This window comes from Salmo trutta, chromosome 25 (assembly GCF_901001165.1).
Source record: "Salmo trutta chromosome 25, fSalTru1.1, whole genome shotgun sequence".
Taxonomy (NCBI): domain Eukaryota; kingdom Metazoa; phylum Chordata; class Actinopteri; order Salmoniformes; family Salmonidae; genus Salmo; species Salmo trutta.
In genome coordinates this window covers 396,109-418,365 of record NC_042981.1, presented here as the reverse complement: position 1 = coordinate 418,365, position 22,257 = coordinate 396,109, and the positions used below count along the sequence as shown (strand labels likewise).

The 22,257-nt window shown below is 44.0% G+C and overlaps 1 protein-coding gene across 1 annotated transcript in view; it reads left to right on the top strand.

Annotated features, from left to right (window-relative positions):
- Window positions 1–20,144, top strand: part of fgfr3 (fibroblast growth factor receptor 3) — a 170,968-nt gene extending 150,824 nt beyond the window's left edge. Inside the window, exons 13-16 of the mRNA XM_029712591.1 lie at window positions 2,389–2,459; window positions 7,184–7,321; window positions 14,623–14,728; window positions 17,009–20,144. Coding sequence (XP_029568451.1) covers window positions 2,389–2,459; window positions 7,184–7,321; window positions 14,623–14,728; window positions 17,009–17,155 — 462 coding nt within the window. The 3' untranslated portion in view covers window positions 17,156–20,144. The remainder of the gene's footprint in view (window positions 1–2,388; window positions 2,460–7,183; window positions 7,322–14,622; window positions 14,729–17,008) is intronic.
- The last annotated feature ends 2,113 nt before the right edge of the window (window positions 20,145–22,257 follow it).

The following is a 22,257-nucleotide window of genomic DNA, read 5'->3' as shown; positions in this document are numbered from 1 at the left end:
GGTATATCTGTTATGGGTTAGATAGTAATGGGGGTATATCTGTTATGGGTTAGATAGTGATGGGGGTATATCTGTTATGGGGTTAGATAGTGATGGGGGGGTATATCTGTTAGATAGTGATGGGGGTATATCTGTTAGATAGTGATGGGGGGGTATATCTGTTATGGCTTAGATAGTGATGGGGGGTATATCTGTTATGGGTTAGATAGTGATGGGGGGTTATATCTGTTAGATAGTGATGGGGGGTATATCTGTTAGATAGTGATGGGGGGTATATCTGTTAGATAGTGATGGGGGGTATATCTGTTAGATAGTGATGGGGGGTATATCTGTTAGATAGTGATGGGGGTATATCTGTTAGATAGTGATGGGGGAGTATATCTGTTATGGGTTAGATAGTGATGGGGGTATATCTGTTATGGGTTAGATAGTGATGGGGGTATATCTGTTAGATAGTGATGGGGGGTATATCTGTTAGATAGTGATGGGGGGTATATCTGTTAGATAGTGATGGGGGGGTATATCTGTTAGATAGTGATGGGGGTATATCTGTTAGATAGTGATGGGGGAGTATATCTGTTATGGGTTAGATAGTGATGGGGGGTATATCTGTTATGGGTTAGATAGTGATGGGGGGTATATCTGTTATGGGTTAGATAGTGATGGGGGGTATATCTGTTAGATAGTGATGGGGTATATCTGTTACATAGTTATGGGGGGTATATCTGTTATGGGTTAGATAGGGATGGGGGGTATATCTGTTATGGGTTAGATAGTGATGGGGGGTATATCTGTTAGATAGTGATGGGGGGTATATCTGTTAGATAGTGATGGGGGTATATCTGTTAGGCGTTAGATAGTGATGGGGGGGGTATATCTGTTAGATAGTGATGGGGGGGTATATCTGTTATGGGTTAGATAGTGATGGGGGTATATCTGTTATGGGTTAGATAGTGATGGGGGGTATATCTGTTAGATAGTGATGGGGGTATATCTGTTAGATAGTGATGGGGGTATATCTGTTATGGGTTAGATAGTGATGGGGGGGTATATCTGTTAGATAGTGATGGGGGTATATCTGTTATGGGTTAGATAGTGATGGGGGGTATATCTGTTATGGGTTAGATAGTGATGGGGGGTATATCTGTTATGGGTTAGATAGTGATGGGGGGTATATCTGTTATGGGTTAGATAGTGATGGGGGGGTATATCTGTTAGATAGTGATGCGGGGGTATATCTGTTATGGGTTAGATAGTGATGGGGGTATATCTGTTATGGGTTAGATAGTGATGGGGGGTATATCTGTTATGGGTTAGATAGTGATGGGGGGTATATCTGTTATGGGTTAGATAGTGATGGGGGGTATATCTGTTATGGGTTAGATAGTGATGGGGGGTATATCTGTTATGGGTTAGATAGTGATTGGGGGGTATATCTGTTATGGGTTAGATAGTGATGGGGTATATCTGTTATTGGTTAGATAGTGATGGGGGGTATATCTGTTATGGGTTAGATAGTGATGGGGGGTATATCTGTTATGGGTTAGATAGTGATGGGGGGTATATCTGTTATTGGTTAGATAGTGATGGGGGTATATCTGTTAAATAGTGATGGGGGTATATCTGTTATGGGTTAGATAGTGATGGGGGGTATATCTGTTAGATAGTGGTGGGGGGTATATCTGTTAGATAGTGATGGGGGGTATATCTGTTATGGGTTAGATAGTGATGGGGGGGTATATCTGTTAGATAGTGATGGGGGGGTATATCTGTTATGGGTTAGATAGTGATGGAGGGTATATCTGTTATGGGTTAGATAGTGATGGGGGTATATCTGTTAGATAGTGATGGGGAGTATATCTGTTAGATAGTGATGGGGGGTATATCTGTTATGGGTTAGATAGTGATGGGGGGAATATCTGTTATGGGTTAGATAGTGATGGGGGGGTATATCTGTTATGGGTTAGATAGTGATGGGGGGGTATATCTGTTAGATAGTGATGGGGGGGTATATCTGTTATGGGTTAGATAGTGATGGGGGGTATATCTGTTATGGGTTAGATAGTGATGGGGGTATATCTGTTAGATAGTGATGGGGGGTATATCTGTTATGGGTTAGATAGTGATGGGGGTATATCTGTTATGGGTTAGATAGTGATGGGGGTATATCTGTTATGGGTTAGATAGTGATGGGGGTATATCTGTTATGGGTTAGATAGTGATGGGGGGTATATCTGTTATGGGTTAGATAGTGATGGGGGGTATATCTATTAGATAGTGATGGGGGGTATATCTGTTATGTGTTAGACTGTTATGTGTTTTCTGGGTGCCTGGTATTTAGATCCATTGTGCTGATACAGCTGTTCTGTTGTCTGTGTGTTGTTGCAGGGTCGTCTACCCGTGAAATGGATGGCTCCAGAGGCTCTGTTCGACCGCGTCTACACGCACCAGAGCGATGTGTAAGTTGACACAGCCAGCCACTCAGCATGCCTCTGGTCTGCCCATGTAGAGAGATATGCAGGACAGGAGGAATGTCTTTAATATCACCTCAAATACCAGCAAAACCACGTGTGAATATAGATTTATATATCTATATACAGGGGGTACCAGTCCTGTTGTATCAGTCCTGTATCAGTCCTGTTGTATCAGTCCTGTTGTATTAGTCCTGTTGAATCAGTCCTGTATCAGTCCTGTTGTATCAGTCCTGTTGTATCGGTCCTGTTGTATCAGTCCTGTTGTATCAGTCCTGTTGTATCAGTCCTGTACCAGTCCTGTTGTATCAGTCCTGTTGTATTAGTCCTGTTGTATCAGTCCTGTATCAGTCCTGTTGTATCAGTCCTGTTGTATCCGTCCTGTTGTATCCGTCCTGTTGTATCAGTCCAGTTGTATCAGTCCTGTTGTATCAGTCCTGTTGTATCAGTCCTGTTGTATTAGTCCTGCTGTATCAGTCCTGTTGTATCAGTCCTGTATCAGTCCTGTTGTATCAGTCCAGTTGTATCAGTCCAGTTGTATCAGTCCTGTTGTATCAGTCCTGTATCAGTCCTGTTGTATCAGTCCTGTACCAGTCCTGTATCAGTCTAGTTGTATCAGTCTAGTTGTATCAGTCCTGTACCAGTCCTGTTGTATCAGTCCTGTTGTATCAGTCCTGTTGTATCAGTCCAGTTGTATCAGTCCAGTTGTATCAGTCCTGTTGTATCAGTCCTGTTGTATCAGTCCAGTTGTATCAGTCCTGTTGTATCAGTCCAGTTGTATCAGTCCAGTTGTATCAGTCCTGTTGTATCAGTCCAGTTGTATCAGTCCTGTTGTATCAGTCCAGTTGTATCAGTCCAGTTGTATCAGTCCAGTTGTATCAGTCCAGTTGTATCAGTCCTGTTGTATCAGTCCTGTTGTATCAGTCCAGTTGTATCAGTCCATTTGTATCAGTCCAGTTGTATCAGTCCTGTTGTATCAGTCCTGTTGTATCAGTCCTGTTGTATCAGTCCTGTTGTATCAGTCCTGTTGTATTAGTCCTGTTGTATTAGTCCTGTATCAGTCCTGTATCAGTCCTGTTGTATTAGTCCTGTTGTATCAGTCCTGTTGTATCAGTCCCGTTGTATCAGTCCCGTTGTATCAGTCCCGTTGTATCAGTCCCGTTGTATCAGTCCCGTTGTATCAGTCCCGTTGTATCAGTCCCGTTGTATCAGTCCTGTTGTATCAGTCCTGTTGTATCAGTCCCGTTGTATCAGTCCCGTTGTATCAGTCCCGTTGTATCAGTCCCGTTGTATCAGTCCCGTTGTATTAGTCCTGTTGTATCAGTCCTGTTGTATCAGTCCTGTTGTATCAGTCCTGTTGTATCAGTCCTGTATCAGTCCTGTTGTATTAGTCCTGTTGTATCAGTCCTGTTGTATTAGTCCTGTTGTATCAGTCCTGTTGTATTAGTCCTGTTGTATCAGTCCTGTTGTATCAGTCCTGTTGTATCAGTCCTGTTGTATCAGTCCTGTTGTATCAGTTATTGGTCACATGGTTAGCAGATGTTATTGGTCCATACACATGGTTAGCAGATGTTATTGGTCACATGGTTAGCAGATGTTATTGGTCCATACACATGGTTAGCAGATGTTATTGGTCCATACACATGGTTAGCAGATGTTATTGGTCACATGGTTAGCAGATGTTATTGGTCCATTACACATGGTTAGCAGATGTTATTGGTCACATGGTTAGCAGATGTTATTGGTCCATACACATGGTTAGCAGATGTTATTGGTCACATGGTTAGCAGATTTTAATGGTCCATACACATGGTTAGCAGATGTTTTTGGTCCATACACATGGTTAGCAGATGTTATTGGTCCATACACATGGTTAGCAGATGTTATTGGTCCATACACATGGTCAGCAGATGTTATTGGTCCATACACATGGTTAGCAGATGTTATTGGTCACATGGTTAGCAGATGTTATTGGTCACATGGTTAGCATATGTTATTGGTCACATGGTCAGCAGATGTTATTGGTCACATACACATGGTCAGCAGATGTTATTGGTCCATACACATGGTCAGCAGATGTTATTGGTCCATACACATGGTTAGCAGATGTTATTGGTCACATGGTTAGCAGATGTTATTGTCACATGGTTAGCAGATGTTATTGGTCCATACACATGGTTAGCAGATGTTATTGGTCACATGGTTAGCAGATGTTATTGGTCCATACACATGGTTAGCAGATGTGATTGGTCACATGGTTAGCAGATGTTATTGGTCCATACACATGGTCAGCAGATGTTATTGGTCACATGGTTAGCAGATGTTATTGGTCCATACACATGGTTAGCAGATGTTATTGGTCCATACACATGGTTAGCAGATGTTATTGGTCACATGGTTAGCAGATGTTATTGGTCCATTACACATGGTTAGCAGATGTTATTGGTCACATGGTTAGCAGATGTTATTGGTCCATACACATGGTTAGCAGATGTTATTGGTCACATGGTTAGCAGATTTTAATGGTCCATACACATGGTTAGCAGATGTTTTTGGTCCATACACATGGTTAGCAGATGTTATTGGTCCATACACATGGTTAGCAGATGTTATTGGTCCATACACATGGTCAGCAGATGTTATTGGTCCATACACATGGTTAGCAGATGTTATTGGTCACATGGTTAGCAGATGTTATTGGTCACATGGTTAGCATATGTTATTGGTCACATGGTCAGCAGATGTTATTGGTCACATACACATGGTCAGCAGATGTTATTGGTCCATACACATGGTCAGCAGATGTTATTGGTCCATACACATGGTTAGCAGATGTTATTGGTCACATGGTTAGCAGATGTTATTGTCACATGGTTAGCAGATGTTATTGGTCCATACACATGGTTAGCAGATGTTATTGGTCACATGGTTAGCAGATGTTATTGGTCCATACACATGGTTAGCAGATGTGATTGTCACATGGTTAGCAGATGTTATTGGTCCATACACATGGTCAGCAGATGTTATTGGTCACATGGTTAGCAGATGTTATTGGTCCATACACATGGTTAGCAGATGTTATTGGTCCATACACATGGTTAGCAGATGTTATTGGTCCATACACATGGTTAGCAGATGTTATTGGTCCATACACATGGTTAGCAGATGTTATTGGTCCATACACATGGTTAGCAGATGTTATTGGTCCATACACATGGTTAGCAGATGTTATTGGTCCATACACATGGTTAGCAGATGTTATTGGTCCATTACACATGGTCAGCAGATGTTATTGGTCCATACACCTGGTCAGCAGATGTTATTGGTCCATACACCTGGTCAGCAGATGTTATTGGTCCATACACCTGGTCAGCAGATGTTATTGGTCACATGGTCAGCAGATGTTATTGGTCCATACACATGGTTAGCAGATGTTATTGGTCCATACACATGGTCAGCAGATGTTATTGGTCCATACACATGGTTAGAGGTGGGTTGAGACCCAGGGTCTCGAGCTTAATGATGAGCTTGGAAGCTGAGCTATTGTCATTCTTACATTCTTACATAGGTATTCCTCTTGTCCAGATGAGATAGGGCAATGTGCAGTGTGATGGCGATTGCATCGTCTGTGGACCTATTGGGGCGGTAAGCAAATTGGAGTGGGTCTAGGGTGTCAGGTAGGGTAGAGGGGATATGATCCTTGACTAGTCTCTCAAAGCACTTCATGATGATGGAGGTGAGTGCTACGTTGCTATAGTCATTTAGCTCAGTTACCTTTAGCTTTCTTGGGAACAGGAACAACGGTGGCCCTCTTGAAGCATGTGGTGACAGCAGACTGGGATAAGGATTGATTGAATATATCCGTAAACACACCAGCCAGCTGGTCTGCTCATGCTCTGATGTCGCAGCTAGGTATGCCGTCTGGGCCAGCAGCCTTGCGAGGGTTAACACGTTTAAATGTTTTACTCATGTTGATGACGAGAAGGAGAGGGGGGGGGCCCAGTTCTTGTTAGTCGGCTGCGACGGTGGCACTGTATTATCCTCAAAGCGGGAAAAGAAAGTGTTTAGTTTGTCTGAAAGCAAGATGTCGGTGTCCGTGACGTGGCTGGTTTTCCTTTTGTAGTGCGTGATTGTCTGTAGACCCTGTCACATACATCTTGTGTCTGAGCCGTTGAATTGTGACTCCACTTTGTCTCTATACTGATATTTTGCTTGTTTGATTGCCTTGTGGAGGGAATACCTACTCTGTTTGTATTCAACCATATTCCCAGTCACCTTGCCATGGTTAAATGCGGTGGTTCGCGCTTTCAGTTTTGCGTGAATGCTGCCGTCAATCCACCGTTTCTGGTTAGAGTAGGTTTTAATAGTCACAGTGGGAACAACATCTCCAATGCACTTCCTTATAAACTCACTCACTGAATCAGCGTATACGCCAATATTATTCTTTGAGGCTACATGTCCCAGTCCGCGTGATCAAAACAATCTTGAAGCATGGAATCCGATTGGTCGGACCAGTGTTGAATAGTCCTTAGTGCGGTTACATCAATCATGATGAGAATTTACTGATACAACGATACACTTACCAGTATGTAGAGTTAAGGCTTGTTTGGAGGGATGTATTTAATAAGATATAAAGTCAAGACGACAGCTGAACAATGTTACTATTTCAGTGCTCTTCGACCTCTAATCTGTGATGCCTCCCCTCTCTCCAGGTGGTCCTATGGGGTGCTGCTCTGGGAGATCTTTACCCTGGGAGGGTCCCCGTACCCCGGCATCCCTGTAGAGGAGCTGTTCAAACTGCTGAAGGAGGGCCACCGCATGGACAAACCGGCCAACTGCACACATGAACTGTAGGTCATGTTAATGTAACATTAATGTTTAATCTCTCTTGTGTTGTGTAATATAGAAAGGGATTCCAGTTGACCGGTAGTTTCTTTTCTGACAATAGATAGAAAACAGCTCAATAGATGAGCAAGGCTCAATAATGCTGATGGCTGTCGATAGCATGAATCACTTGCATATTAAAATCAGACTGGGTCTTTTATCATCATTGATCACAATAACAAAATATGACTAAATACAATGTGTAAATACCTGACAGTAGATAGGAAACAGCAAAAACAATGTAAAAATAAATGCATATATAGTACCAGTCAAAAGTTGCAATCATGTAGTAACACAAAAAGTGTTAAATAAGTCAAAATATTTTTTATATTTGAGATTCTTCAAAGTAACCACCATTTGCCTTGATGACAGCTGTGCGCACTCTTCGAATTCTCTCAACCAGCTTCATGAGGTAGTCACCTGGAATGCATTTCAATTAACAGGTGTGCCTTATTAAAAGTTAATTTGTGGAATTTCTTTCATTCTTTATGCGTTTGCGCCAATCAGTTGTGTTGTGACAAGGTAGGGGTGGTATACAGAAGATTGCCCTATTTCGTAAAATACTGTCACGGTTGTCGTCGGTTAAGGAGGACCAAAACGCAGCAGGTACGTGTATGCTCATCTTGCTGTTTATTTATATTCAAAATGAACATACAAAAATAACCAAAAAAACACGAACGATCGAACAACAAAACAGTCTGGTAAGGCACAAGGCTAACACAGAACAATCACCCACAAATAACAACCATAAACACACCCTAATATATGGGACTCTCAATCAAAGGCAGATAGACAACACCTGCCTTCAACTGAGAGTCCCAACCCCAATCAACACAACATAGAAACACACTCACTAGATTCCACATAGACATACATAAACCTAGACCATAAACCAAAACCCCGGAAATACTAAATCAACCACCCTTTAAACAAACACACCACCCTGAACCACATAAAACAAATACCCTTTGCCACGTCCTGACCAAACTACAATACTAATTAACCTTTATACTGGCCAGGACGTGACAGTACCCCCCCCTTAAAGGTGCTAACCCCGGAAGCACCTTTAAAACAAAAAAACAAAAAAAACAAAACAACAACCCCAAACAACAAAACAAAAATTCCCCTCTACTAAAGGGAGGGAAGGGAGGGTGGCTGCCGTCAACGACGGCACTGTGCTACACCCCCCCCTCCCCAACCCACCTATATCAGGAGGTGGCTCCGGTTCTGGCCTTTCCCGGCAGTCGGGCCACTCTGGCAGTTCGGGGCAGTCGGGCCACTCTGGCAGCTCGGGGCAGTCTGGCAACTCGGGGCAGTCTGGCAACTCGGGGCAGTCTGGGCAGTCTGGCAACTCGGGACAGTCTGGGCAGTCTGGCAACTCGGGACAGTCTGGGCAGTCTGGCAACTCGGGACAGTCTGGGCAGTCTGGCCACTCGGGACAGTCTGGGCAGTCTGGCCACTCGGGACAGTCTGGGCAGTCTGGCCACTCGGGACAGTCTGGGCAGTCTGACCACTCCGGCAGTTCAGGGCAGTCTGGCCACTCGGGACAGTCTGGGCAGTCTGGCCACTCCGGCAGTTCAGGGCAGTCTGGCCACTCCGGCAGCTCAGGGCAGTCTGGCCACTCCGGCAGCTCAGGGCAGTCTGGCCACTCCGGCAGCTCAGGGCAGTCTGGCCACTCCGGCAGTTCAGCGCAGTCTGGCCACTCCGGCAGTTCAGCGCAGTCTGGCCACTCCGGCAGTTCAGCGCAGTCTGGCCACTCCGGCAGTTCAGCGCAGTCTGGCCACTCCGGCAGTTCAGCGCAGTCTGGCCACTCCGGCAGTTCAGCGCAGTCTGGCCACTCCGGCAGTTCAGCGCAGTCTGGCCACTCCGGCGACTGTTGACTGGCGGGCAGCTCCGGCGACTGTTGACTGGCGGGCAGCTCCGGCGACTGTTGACTGGCGGGCAGCTCCGACGACTGTTGACTGGAGGGCAGCTCCGACGACTGTTGACTGGCGGGCAGCTCCGACGACTGTTGACTGGCGGGCAGCTCCGACGACTGTTGACTGGCGGGCAGCTCCGACGACTGTTGACTGGCGGGCAGCTCCGACGACTGTTGACTGGCGGGCAGCTCCGACGACTGTTGACTGGCGGGCAGCTCCGACGAATATTGACTGGTGGGCAGCTCCGACGACTGTTGACTGGCGGGCAGCTCTACGCACTTGAAGGCTAGTGCGGGGAGCGGGAACAGGACGAGTCGGACTGGGTTGACGCACTTCTGGGTCCGCACGAGAGACAAGAGCTGGAAACCCAGGGCTATGGAGGCGCACAGCCGGTCTAGATCTTACCTCCTGCACAACCCGCCTTGGCTGGATGGAACTAGTAGCCCTGTACGAGCGGGGTGCTCGTACAGGGCAGACTGGGCTGTGCAGGGGCCTGATGGTAGCCGTGCGTAGAGCGGGAGTTGGGTAGCCTGGTCCTCGGAGGCGTACCGGCGACCAGATGCGCTGCGCAGGCATCCTCCTACCAGGCTGGATGCCCGCTCTAGCACGGCACCTGCGAGGGGCTGGAATAACTCGCACCGGACTGTGCGTGCGTATGGGTGAGATAGTGCGCTTCTCAGCGAAACATAGCGCTCTCCACCCCATACGCTCCTCCATATAACCACGGGTAGCTGGCTTCCGGCTCTTCCTCCGCCTAGCCAAACAACCCGTGTGCCCCCCCCCAAAAAAATTATTGGGGGTGCCTCTCGTGCTTCTCCCTCAGCGCGTCCATGGCCTCGTACCTCCGCCTCTCTGCCTTGGCTGCCTCAATTTCCCACTGCGGGCGCTGATAATCCCCAGCCTGATGCCAAGGTCCGGCCCCGTCCAGAATTTCCTCCCAGGTCCACTTCTCCCGCCAGTCCAACTCGAATTCCTTCTGCTCCTTCCTCTGCTGCTTGGTCCTTGAGTGGTGGGTGATTCTGTCACGGTTGTCGTCGGTTAAGGAGGACCAAAACGCAGCAGGTACGTGTATGCTCATCTTGCTGTTTATTTATATTCAAAATGAACATACAAAAATAACCAAAAAAACACGAACGATCGAACAACAAAACAGTCTGGTAAGGCACAAGGCTAACACAGAACAATCACCCACAAATAACAACCATAAACACACCCTAATATATGGGACTCTCAATCAAAGGCAGATAGACAACACCTGCCTTCAACTGAGAGTCCCAACCCCAATCAACACAACATAGAAACACACTCACTAGATTCCACATAGACATACATAAACCTAGACCATAAACCAAAACCCCGGAAATACTAAATCAACCACCCTTTAAACAAACACACCACCCTGAACCACATAAAACAAATACCCTTTGCCACGTTCTGACCAAACTACAATAACAAATAACCCTTATACTGGCCAGGACGTGACAAATACCAAGTCCATATTATGGCAAGAACAGCTCAAATAAGCAAAGAGAAATAACAGTCCATCATTACTTTAAGACATGAAGGTCAGTCAATACGGAAAATTTCAAGAACTTTGAAAGTTTCTTCAAGTGCAGTCGCAAAAACCATGAAACGCTATGATGAAACTGGCTCTCATGAGGACCACCACAGGAAAGGAAGACCCAGAGTTACATCTAAGTTCATTAGAGTTAAATGCACCTCAGATTGCAGCCCAAATAAATGCTTCACAGATTTCAAGTAACAGACACATCTCAACATCAACTGTTCAGAGGAGACTGTGTGAATCAGGCTGCAAAGAAACCTCTACTAAAAGACACCAATAAGAAGAAGAGACTTGCTTGGGTCAAGAAACACAAGCAATGGACATTAGACCGGTGGAAATCTGTCCTTTGGTCTGATGAGTCCAAATTTGAGATTTTTAGTTCCAACCGCTGTGTCTTTGTGAGACACAGAGAAGGTGAACGGATGATCTCTGCATGTGTGGTTCCCACCGTGAAGCATGGAGGAGGAGGTGTGATGTTGTGGGGATGCTTTGCTGGTGACACTGTCTGTGATTTATTTAGAATTCAAGGTACACTTAAACAGCATGGCTACCACAGCATTCTGCAGCAATATACAATCCCATCTGGTTTGTGCTTAGTGGGACTATCATTTGTTTTTCAACAAGACAATGACCCAACACACCTCTAGGCTGTGTAAGGGCTATTTGACCAAGAAGGAGAGTGATGGAGTGCTGCATCAGATGACCTGGCCTCCGCAATCACCCGACCTCAACCCAATTGAGATGGTTTGGGATGAGTTGGACCGAAGAGTGAAGGAAAATCAGCCAACAAGTGTTCAGCATATGTGGGAACTCCTTCAAGATTGTTGGAAAAGCATTCCAGGTGAATCTGGTTGAGAGAATGCCAAGAGTGTGCAAAGCTGTCATCAAGGCAAAGGGTGCCTACTTTGAAGAATCTAACACTTTTTTGGTTACTACAAGATCCCATATGTGTTATTTCATAGTTTTGATGACTTTACTATTATTCTTTAATGTAGAAAATAGTGAAAATAAATAAAACACTTGAATGAGTAGGTGTGTCCAAACTTTTGACTGATACTGCACATGTCATAGGAGGCTGGTGGGCCGAGCTATATGAGGACAGGCTCATTGTAATGACTGGAATGGGATAAATGGAAAGTGTGGTTTCTATATGTTTGATATGTTCCATGTAATTTATTTCAGCCATAACAATGAGCCCGTCCTCCTATAGCTCCTCTCACCAGCCTCCACTAATATATGTTTTATTGTCACATACACTGGATAGGTTAGGGTTAAGTGCCTTGCTCAAGGGCACGTCGACAGATTTTCACTTTTGGTTTCACTGGCCCAACACTCTAACCGCTAGGCTACCTGCCACTCTTATATAGATATGCAGGGCTCAGTGATGTTGATGGCTCAGTGATGTTGATGGCTCAGTGATGTTGATGGCTCAGTGATGTTGATGGCTGTCAATAGCATGAATCTGTAACAACAACAGTGTATTAGCTAATGTGGCCATTACATCTAGCGCATGCTAGCGAACTCACTTATACAGCAATAACATACATTACATTAAGAGAATGCTAGCTAACTCACTTATACAGCAATAACATACATTACATTTAGAGAATGCTAGCTAACTCACTTGTACAGCAATAACATACATTACATTTAGAGAATGCTAGCTAACTCACTTGTACAGCAATAACATACATTACATTTAGAGAATGCTAGCTAACTCACTTGTACAGCAATCATACATACAAAAACACATCACAAGAAGCCCACAATATCTAACAAGTACCACACACATACGTATACACTCAGTGGCCAATTTATTATGTACAACCCCCCTTCAGCTCCAGAACAGCCCGAATTCAAGGCATGGATTCTACAAAGTGTCGTAAACGTTTGCTCAATTGTTATCAAGGGACCTAACATGTGCCAGGGAAACATTACCCAGGCAGGATGGGTCCATGGACTCATGCTGCCTACGGCACATCCTGCCTCTGTCATCACCATGACGCAACAGGAACCTGGATTCGTCAGACCAGGCGATATTTTTCCACTCCTCAGTTGTCCAGTGTTGGTGATCTCGTGCCCACTGGAGCCACTTCCTGTTGTGTTTAGCTGATAGGAACCCGGCGTGGTCGTCTGCTGCAATAGCCAATCCGTGACGAGGACCGACGAGATGTGCGTTCCGAGATGCAGTTCTGCACATCAATGTTGTATTACGATGATATTTGTGTGTTTGGGGCCCGTCTATTAGCTTGCACGATTCTTGCCCTTCTCCTTTGACCTTTCATCATTAACAGGACTACTGTTGACTGGATGTGTTTTGTTTGTCGCACCGTTCTCTGATAATCCTAGACGCTGTCGCGAGTGAAAAGCCCAGGAGGCTGTTTCTGAGACACTGTCAACCGACGATCATACAACACTCAAAGTTGATTAGGTCACTCGTTGCCTAGGTCACTCATTGCTTAGGTCACTCGTTGTTTAGGTCACTCGTTGCCTAGGTCACTCGTTGCCTAGGTCACTCGTTGCCTAGGTCACTCGTTGCCTAGGTCACTCGTTGCCTAGGTCACTCGTTGCTTAGGTCACTCGTTGCTTAGGTCACTCGTTGCCTAGGTCACTCGTTGCCTAGGTCACTCGTTGCCTAGGTCACTCGTTGCCTAGGTCACTCGTTGCCTAGGTCACTCGTTGCTTAGGTCACTCGTTGCCTAGGTCACTCGTTGCTTAGGTCACTCGTTGCCTAGGTCACTCGTTGCCTAGGTCACTCGTTGCCTAGGTCACTCGTTGCCTAGGTCACTCGTTGCTTAGGTCACTCGTTGCCTAGGTCAGTCGTTGCCTAGGTCACTCGTTGCCTAGGTCACTCGTTGCCTAGGTCACTCGTTGCCTAGGTCACTCGTTGCCTAGGTCACTCGTTGCCTAGGTCACTCGTTGCTTAGGTCACTCGTTGCCTAGGTCACTCGTTGCCTAGGTCACTCGTTGCCTAGGTCACTCGTTGCCTAGGTCACTCGTTGCTTAGGTCACTCGTTGCCTAGGTCACTCGTTGCCCAGGTCACTCGTTGCTTAGGTCACTCGTTGCCTAGGTCACTCGTTGCTTAGGTCACTCGTTCTGCACATTCTAACAATCAGTTGAACAGTAACTGAATGCCTCGGTGCCTGTCTGCCTGCTTCATATAGCATGCAACGGCCACTTGACTCACTGTCTGTAGGAGCGATCCATTTGTGTGAACGGGGTGGTGTACCTAATAAACTGACCGGTGGGTGTGTTTACATCAGGAAATGTACACAGTGAACTCGTACACACTGTACATATGAAAATACAATATAGTATTTCAGAACATGACCTACCGTTTGGATGTCAATAGCAGACTGGGACGACTTGACGTTCACGATCTCCTCTTATCTGCAAGTGTAGCCAATGACATAACACCTTATTGACATCTGAATTAAACCAACCAATTAGTATACATGAACATTAAGTACACATTTATTTAGTGGCAAGTGGAAACATAACTAACCCTGTTACATGTACAACCTTTATAGGCACTTTGAGTTTAATGTATGGTGTACAATATGTCATACAGTGAGGGTTGTGTGTGGACTGTATGGACTGTGTTGTAGTGTAACTGTTGTGTCTCTGTAGATATATGATCATGAGGGAGTGTTGTATTGTAACTGTTGTGTGTCTCTGTAGATATATAATCATGAGGGAGTGTTGTATTGTAACTGTTGTGTGTCTCTGTAGATATATGATCATGAGGGAGTGTTGTATTGTAACTGTTGTGTGTCTCTGTAGATATATGATCATGAGGGAGTGCTGGCATCCTGTTCCGTCTCAGAGGCCTACATTCAGGCAGCTGGTGGAAGACCATGACAGGGTTCTATCCATGACCTCCACGGACGTAAGTCACAACTATAAACCCAATAACTATAACTGTCTAACCCTAACCCCAGATTACTAACCCCAGATTACTGTCTAACCCTAACCCCAGATTACTGTCTAACCCTATCCCCAGATTACTGTCTAACCCTAACCCCAGATTACTAACCCCAGATTACTGTCTAACCCTAACCCCAGATTACTGTCTAACCCTATCCCCAGATTACTGTCTAACCCTAACCCCAGATTACTAACCCCAGATTACTGTCTAACCCTAACCCCAGATTACTGTCTAACCCTATCCCCAGATTACTGTCTAACCCTAACCCCAGATTACTGTCTAACCCTATCCCCAGATTACTAACCCCAGATTACGGTTAAGGTTATGGTTATGTTAAGGGTTAGGTTTAAGTGACAACTACAGTGAGGGAAAAAAGTATTTGATCCCCTGCTGATCATTCTATAATTTTAATGGTAGGTTTATTTGAACAGTGAGAGACAGAATAACAACAAAAAAATCCAGAAAAACGCATGTCAAAAATGTTATAAAATGATTTGCATTTTAATGAGGGAAATATGTATTTGACCCCTCTGCAAAACATGACTTAGTACTTGGTGGCAAAACCCTTGTTGGCAATCACAGAGGTCAGACGTTTCTTGTAGTTGGCCACCAGGTTTGCACACATCTCAGGAGGGATTTTGTCCCACTCCTCTTTGCAGATCTTCTCCAAGTCATTAAGGTCTTGAGGCTGACATTTGGCAACTCGAACCTTCAGCTCCCCCCACAGATTTTCTATGGGATTAAGGTCTGGAGACTGGCTAGGCCACTCCAGGACCTTAATGTGCTTCTTCTTGAGCCACTCCTTTGTTGTCTTGGCCGTGTGTTTTGGGTCATTGTCATGCTGGAATACCCATCCACGACCCATTTTCAATGCCCTGGCTGAGGGAAGGAGGTTCTCACCCAAGATTTGACGGTACATGGCCCAATCCATTGTCCCTTTGATGCGGTGAAGTTGTCCTGTCCCCTTAGTAGAACAACATCCCCAAAGCATAATGTTTCCACCTCCATGTTTGATGGTGGGGATGGTGTTCTTGGGGTCATAGGCAGCATTCCTCCTCCTCCTCCAAACACGGCGAGTTGAGTTGATGCCAAAGAGCTCCATTTTGGTCTCATCTGACCACAACACTTACACCCAGTTATCCTCTGAACCATTCAGATGTTCATTGGCAAACTTCAGACGGGCATGTATATGTGCTTTCTTGAGCAGGGGGACCTTGCGGGCGCTGCAGGATTTCAGTCCTTCATGGCATAGTGTGTTACCAATTGTTTTCTAGGTGACTATGGTCCCAGCTGCCTTGAGATCATTGACAAGATCCTCCCGTGTAGTTCTGGGCTGATTCCTCACCGTTCTCATGATCATTGCAACTCCACGAGGTGAGATCTTGCATGGAGCCCCAGGCCGAGGGAGATTGACAGTTCTTTTGTGTTTCTTCCATTTGCGAATAATCGCACCAACTGTTGTCACCTTCTCACCAAGCTGCTTGGCGATGGTCTTGTAGCCCATTCCAGCCTTGTGTAGGTCTACAATCTTGTCTCTGACATCCTTGGAGAGCTCTTTGGTCTTGGCCATGGTGGAGAGTTTGGAATCTGATTGATTGATTGCTTCTGTGGACAGGTGTCTTTTATACAGGTAACAAACTGAGATTAGGAGCACTCCCTTTAAGAGTGTGCTCCTAATCTCAGCTCGTTACCTGTATAAAAGACACCTGGGAGCCAGAAATCTTTCTGATTGAGAGGGGGTCAAATACTTATTTTCCTCATTAAAATGCAAATCAATTTGTAACATTTTTGACATGCGTTTTTCTGGATTTTGTTGTTGTTATTCTGTCTCTCACTGTTCAAATAAACCTACCATTAAAATGATATCTAACTGTAATCTCAGATCACTTTCTAACCCTAACCCCAGATTACCAATCCCAGATTACTAACTACCATATTACTATCTAACTGTAACCTCAGATCACTTTCTAACCCTAATCCCAGATTACTAACACCATATTACTGTCAAACTGTAACCCCAGAATACTAACCCCAGATCACTTTCTAACCCTAATCCCAGATTATTAATCCCAGATTACTAACCCCAGAGTACTGTCTAACTGTAACCCCAGAATACTAACCCCAGATTACTAACACCAGGATTTTGAATTGGAATCAATTGTTTGGTCCCCACAAGGATAGTTAAGGAAGCGTGTGTACCTGCACCTGTCTGTTCTAACACTGTGTGTTGTGTTACAACAGGAGTACCTGGACCTGTCTGTCCCGTTTGAGCAGTACTCTCCAACCTGCCAAGACTCCAGCAGCACCTGTTCCTCAGGAGATGACTCTGTGTTCTCCCATGAGCCCCTCCCCGCGACCCCTTCCCTGACCAACCCTGCCTCTCCATGAACCCCTCCCTGACCAATCCCTGCCTCCCCACGACCCCCTTCTCACGACCCCCTCCCTGACCAATCCCTGCCTCCCCAAAATGAGGGGGGAGTAACCTTGTCAAACTGCTGCAGACCTACATGGCAATCAGGACATAGATCTATAGGTGGGGCTGATCCCCCAAAGACGATCCCCCAAAGACATCTGGGGAGGGGGACAATCAAGGGGGGGACTCCCCCGAGACACCTCTCAGCGTCATACTTTGAACCTCCTCCAGATATGGGAAAGAGAACAATGCATGCAATACATCCTCAAACGGACACATTTTTTAAAGATTCTTTGCATTGAAGGTTGGACAATTTTTTGCCGCCAAAAAAACGTCTTTTTTTTTCTTAAAAATGAAAATGTATATTTTTTTGTACTTGGCCAGTCTTTAGTTATTGCCAATCCGAAAGGTCAAACCATTCAGTGCCTACAGGAACCTAACTCTAACCCACAGGACTGGGAGGAGATTGAAACAAGGACATGTGCACCATTAACCAGGGAGGCAGAGTATCTATAACGCCATTGGCTAGGGAGGCAGGGTATCTATAACGCCATTGGCCAGGGAGGTAGGGTATCTATAACGCCATTGGCCAGGGAATCTATAACGCCGTTGGCCAGGGAGGCAGGGTATCTATAACGCCATTGGCCAGGGAGGCAGGGTATCTATAACGCCATTGGCCAGGGAGGCAGGGTATCTATAACGCCATTGGCCAGGGAGGCAGGGTATCTATAACGCCATTGGCCAGGGAGGCAGGGTATCTATAACGCCATTGGCCAGGGAGGCAGGGTATCTATAACGCCATTGGCTAGGGAGGCAGGGTATCTATAACGCCATTGGCTAGGGAGGCAGGGTATCTATAACGCCATTGGCTAGGGAGGCAGGGTATCTATAACGCCATTGGCCAGGGAATCTATAACGCCATTGGCCACAAAAGCAGGGAATCTATAACGCCATTGGCCAGGGAGGCAGGGTATCTATAACGCCATTGGCCAGGGAGGCAGGGTATCTATAACGCCATTGGCCAGGGAGGCTGGGTCTCTTTACCTCTCCTCAGTGGAGCTCTGTGAACGACAGAGTATGGAGTACGCAGGAACTCGTTTTTGCACAAATGTGCAGCATACCAGCAGAGCCAGAATCAACAACATGATGTGACTGGTTCATTAACAGTTAGTGCTTTACACCAAGATCCCTCACCCTCACCGCTGTTGAATCATCTCAACCATCACGCAGCAGAAGGATTTCACAATGGGACTACAATACAGCAATCTGAACCAGGACTGTAACAACAGAAGTCTCTGCCGTTTGAAACTCTGATGGGAACCAAGCTGTAGTCAGAACCTTCAACAGGAGGGCAATATAGAACCAGTCTCTCTGATGGGAACCAAGCTGTAGTCAGACCCTTCAACAGGAGGGAAATATAGAACCAGTCTCTCTGATGGGAACCAAGCTGTAGTCAGAACCTTCAACAGGAGGGAAATATAGAACCAGTCTCTCTGATGGGAACCAAGCTGCAGTCAGACCCTTCAACAGGAGGGAAATATAGAACCAGTCTCTCTGATGGGAACCAAGCTGCAGTCAGAACCTTCAACAGGAGGGAAATATAGAACCAGTCTCTCTGATGGGAACCAAGCTGCAGTCAGAACCTTCAACAGGAGGGAAATATAGAACCAGTCTCTCTGATGGGAACCAAGCTGCAGTCAGACCCTTCAACAGGAGGGAAATATAGAACCAGTCTCTCTGATGGGAACCAAGCTGTAGTCAGACCCTTCAACAGGAGGGGAATATAGAACCAGTCTCTCTGATGGGAACCAAGCTACAGTCAGAACCTTCAACAGGAGGGAAATATAGAACCAGTCTCTCTGATGGGAACCAAGCTGCATTCAGACCCTTCAACAGGAGGGAAATATAGAACCAGTCTCTCTGATGGGAACCAAGCTGCAGTCAGACCCTTCAACAGGAGGGAAATATAGAACCAGTCTCTCTGATGGGAACCAAGCTGCAGTCAGACCCTTCAACAGGAGGGAAATATAGAACCAGTCTCTCTGATGGGAACCAAGCTGCAGTCAGACCCTTCAACAGGAGGGAAATATAGAACCAGTCTCTCTGATGGGAACCAAGCTGCAGTCAGAACCTTCAACAGGAGGGAAATATAGAACCAGTCTCTCTGATGGGAACCAAGCTGCAGTCAGACCCTTCAACAGGAGGGAAATATAGAACCAGTCTCTCTGATGGGAACCAAGCTGTAGTCAGACCCTTCAACAGGAGGGAAATATAGAACCAGTCTCTCTGATGGGAACCAAGCTGCAGTCAGAACCTTCAACAGGAGGGAAATATAGAACCAGTCTCTCTGATGGGAACCAAGCTGTAGTCAGACCCTTCAACAGGAGGGAAATATAGAACCAGTCTCTCTGATGGGAGCCAAGTTGCAGTCAGACCCTTCAACAGGAGGGAAATATAATTTGGGGTGTTTCTATGTATCTTTAAAAAGTTTTCATTGTAAATATATAAATGCAAATATGTATCATATTGCTGTCAACAGCCATGTACTTAAAATGAGATTTGTTTCTTCTAAAGTATTGTTTTAGAATCAAAGCATTGCAATCTGGAATACACTGTCATGATCATGTAATAATTTAAAGTGATACAAAAGGTTTATTTGAATTATTAACATGTATATTTGTAAAGATATTTATAGACTTAACATGTAGTTCATAAGTTAGAACAATCTTGTTCAGGATTTAGTACTGTAAGCAAAGATGTTTTATTTATTTTTCTGTAACTTATTTTACAGCAGAACAATGTTATTTTCACAACTGGCAGATTTTATTTCTCTTGTTTTTCATCCATCTTGTTTTGTTTACAGTAAAAAAAAAAAAAGAATGTATGAAAGATTTAAAGCAATTTTAATGAGAAGAGCAGGTCAAAGAAACTGAGTTTGATTAAATGTAAATCTAAGGAGTGAAACATTATTGAGTCGTACCTTGGTTGCAAAGTTGACTTTTACCAAATCAAAGCAGTGATTCACAGGACTCACCTGAGAAGGTTTCAGTAACATTTTAGCTAAATTTTAGCTAAACATTTTAGCCAAATTTACTTTACTACTATTTATGTTTTAAGTACAAGATTATGTTTTACCATGCTAGTTCTATAAGTAGTCCTCTTCATCCAAGATATTCTTCAATCTCTTATACTGTTATACTTGTTATATACTGCTATATAGAGGCTAATACTATAGAGAGGCTAATACTATAGGGCACCAAATAATATAGAGAGGCTAATAATATAGACAGGCTAATACTATAGAGAGGCTAATACTATAGAGAGGCTAATACTATAGAGAGGCTAATACTATAGAGAGGCTAATACTATAGAGAGGCTAATAATATAGAGAGACTAATACTATAGAGAGGCTACTACTATAGAGAGACTAATACTATAGAAAGGCTAATAATATAGAGAGGCTAATACTATAGGGCGCCTAATACTATACATTTTAGTCATTTAGCAGACGCTTTTATCCAGAGCGACTTACAGTAGTGAATGTATACATTTCATACAATTTCATACAATTGTTTTTTTTTTTTTCTGTGCTGGCCCCCCGTGGGAATCGAACCCACAACCCTGGCGTTGCAAACACCAACTGAGCTACAGAGAGGCTAATACTATAGAGAGGCTAATACTATAGAGAGGCTAATACTATAGAGAGGCTAATACTATAGAGAGGCTAATACTATAAAGAGGCTAATAATATAGGGTGCCTAATAATATAGGTGCCTAATAACATTATCTAGTGTTACTGAAATATTATCTAGTGTTACTGAAACATCTGAGACATTATCTAGTCTTACTGAAACATTATCTAGTGTTACTGAAACATTATCTAGTGTTACTGAAACATCTGAAACATTATCTAGTGTTACTGAAACATCTGAAACATTATCTAGTGTTGCTGAAACATCTCAATCATTATCTATTGTTACTGAAACATCTGAAACATTATCCTGTGTTATTGAAAGATCTAAAACATTATCTAGTGTCATTGAAACATCTGAAACATTATCTAGTGTTACTAAAACATTATCCAGTGTTATTGAAACATCAGAAACGTTATCTAGTGTTACTGAAACATTATCTAGTGTTATTGAAACATCTGAAACATTATCTAGTGTTACTGAAACATCTGAAACATTATCTAGTGTTACTGAAACATTATCTAGTGTTACTAAAACATGATCCAGTGTTATTGAAACATCTGAAACATTATCTAGTGTTACTGAAACATTATCCAGTGTTATTGAAACATCTAAAACATTATCTAGTGTCATTGAAACATCTGAACATTATCTAGTGTCATTGAAACATCTGAAACATTATCTAGTGTTACTGAAACAGTGTTACTGAAACATCTGAAACATTATCTAGTGTTTGAAACATTATCCAGTGTTACTGAAACATCTAGTGTTACTGAAACATCTGAAACATTATCTAGTGTTACTGAAACATCTGAAACATTATCTAGTGTTACTGAAACATTATCTAGTGTTACTGAAACATCTGAAACATTATCTAGTGTTACTGAAACATCTGAAACATTATCTAGTGTTACTGAAACATCTGAAACATTATCTAGTGTTACTGAAACATTATCTAGTGTTACTGAAACATCTGAAACATTATCTAGTGTTACTAAAACATTATCTAGTGTTACTGAAACAACTGAAAGATTATCAAGTGTTACTGAAACATCTGAAACATTATGTATAGTTACTGAAACATTATTTAGTGTCATTGAAACATCTGAAACATTGTCTAGTGTTAATAAAACATCTGAAACATTATCTAGTGTTACTAAAACATTATCTAGTGTTACTGAAACATCTGACACATTATCTAGTGTTACTGAAACATCTGAAACATTATCTAGTGTTACTGAAACATTATCTAGTGTTACTGAAACATCTGAAACATTATCTAGTGTTACTGAAACATTATCTAGTGTTGCTGAAACATCTGAAACATTATCTAGTGTTACTGAAACATTATCTAATGTTACTGAAACATCTAAAACATTATCTAG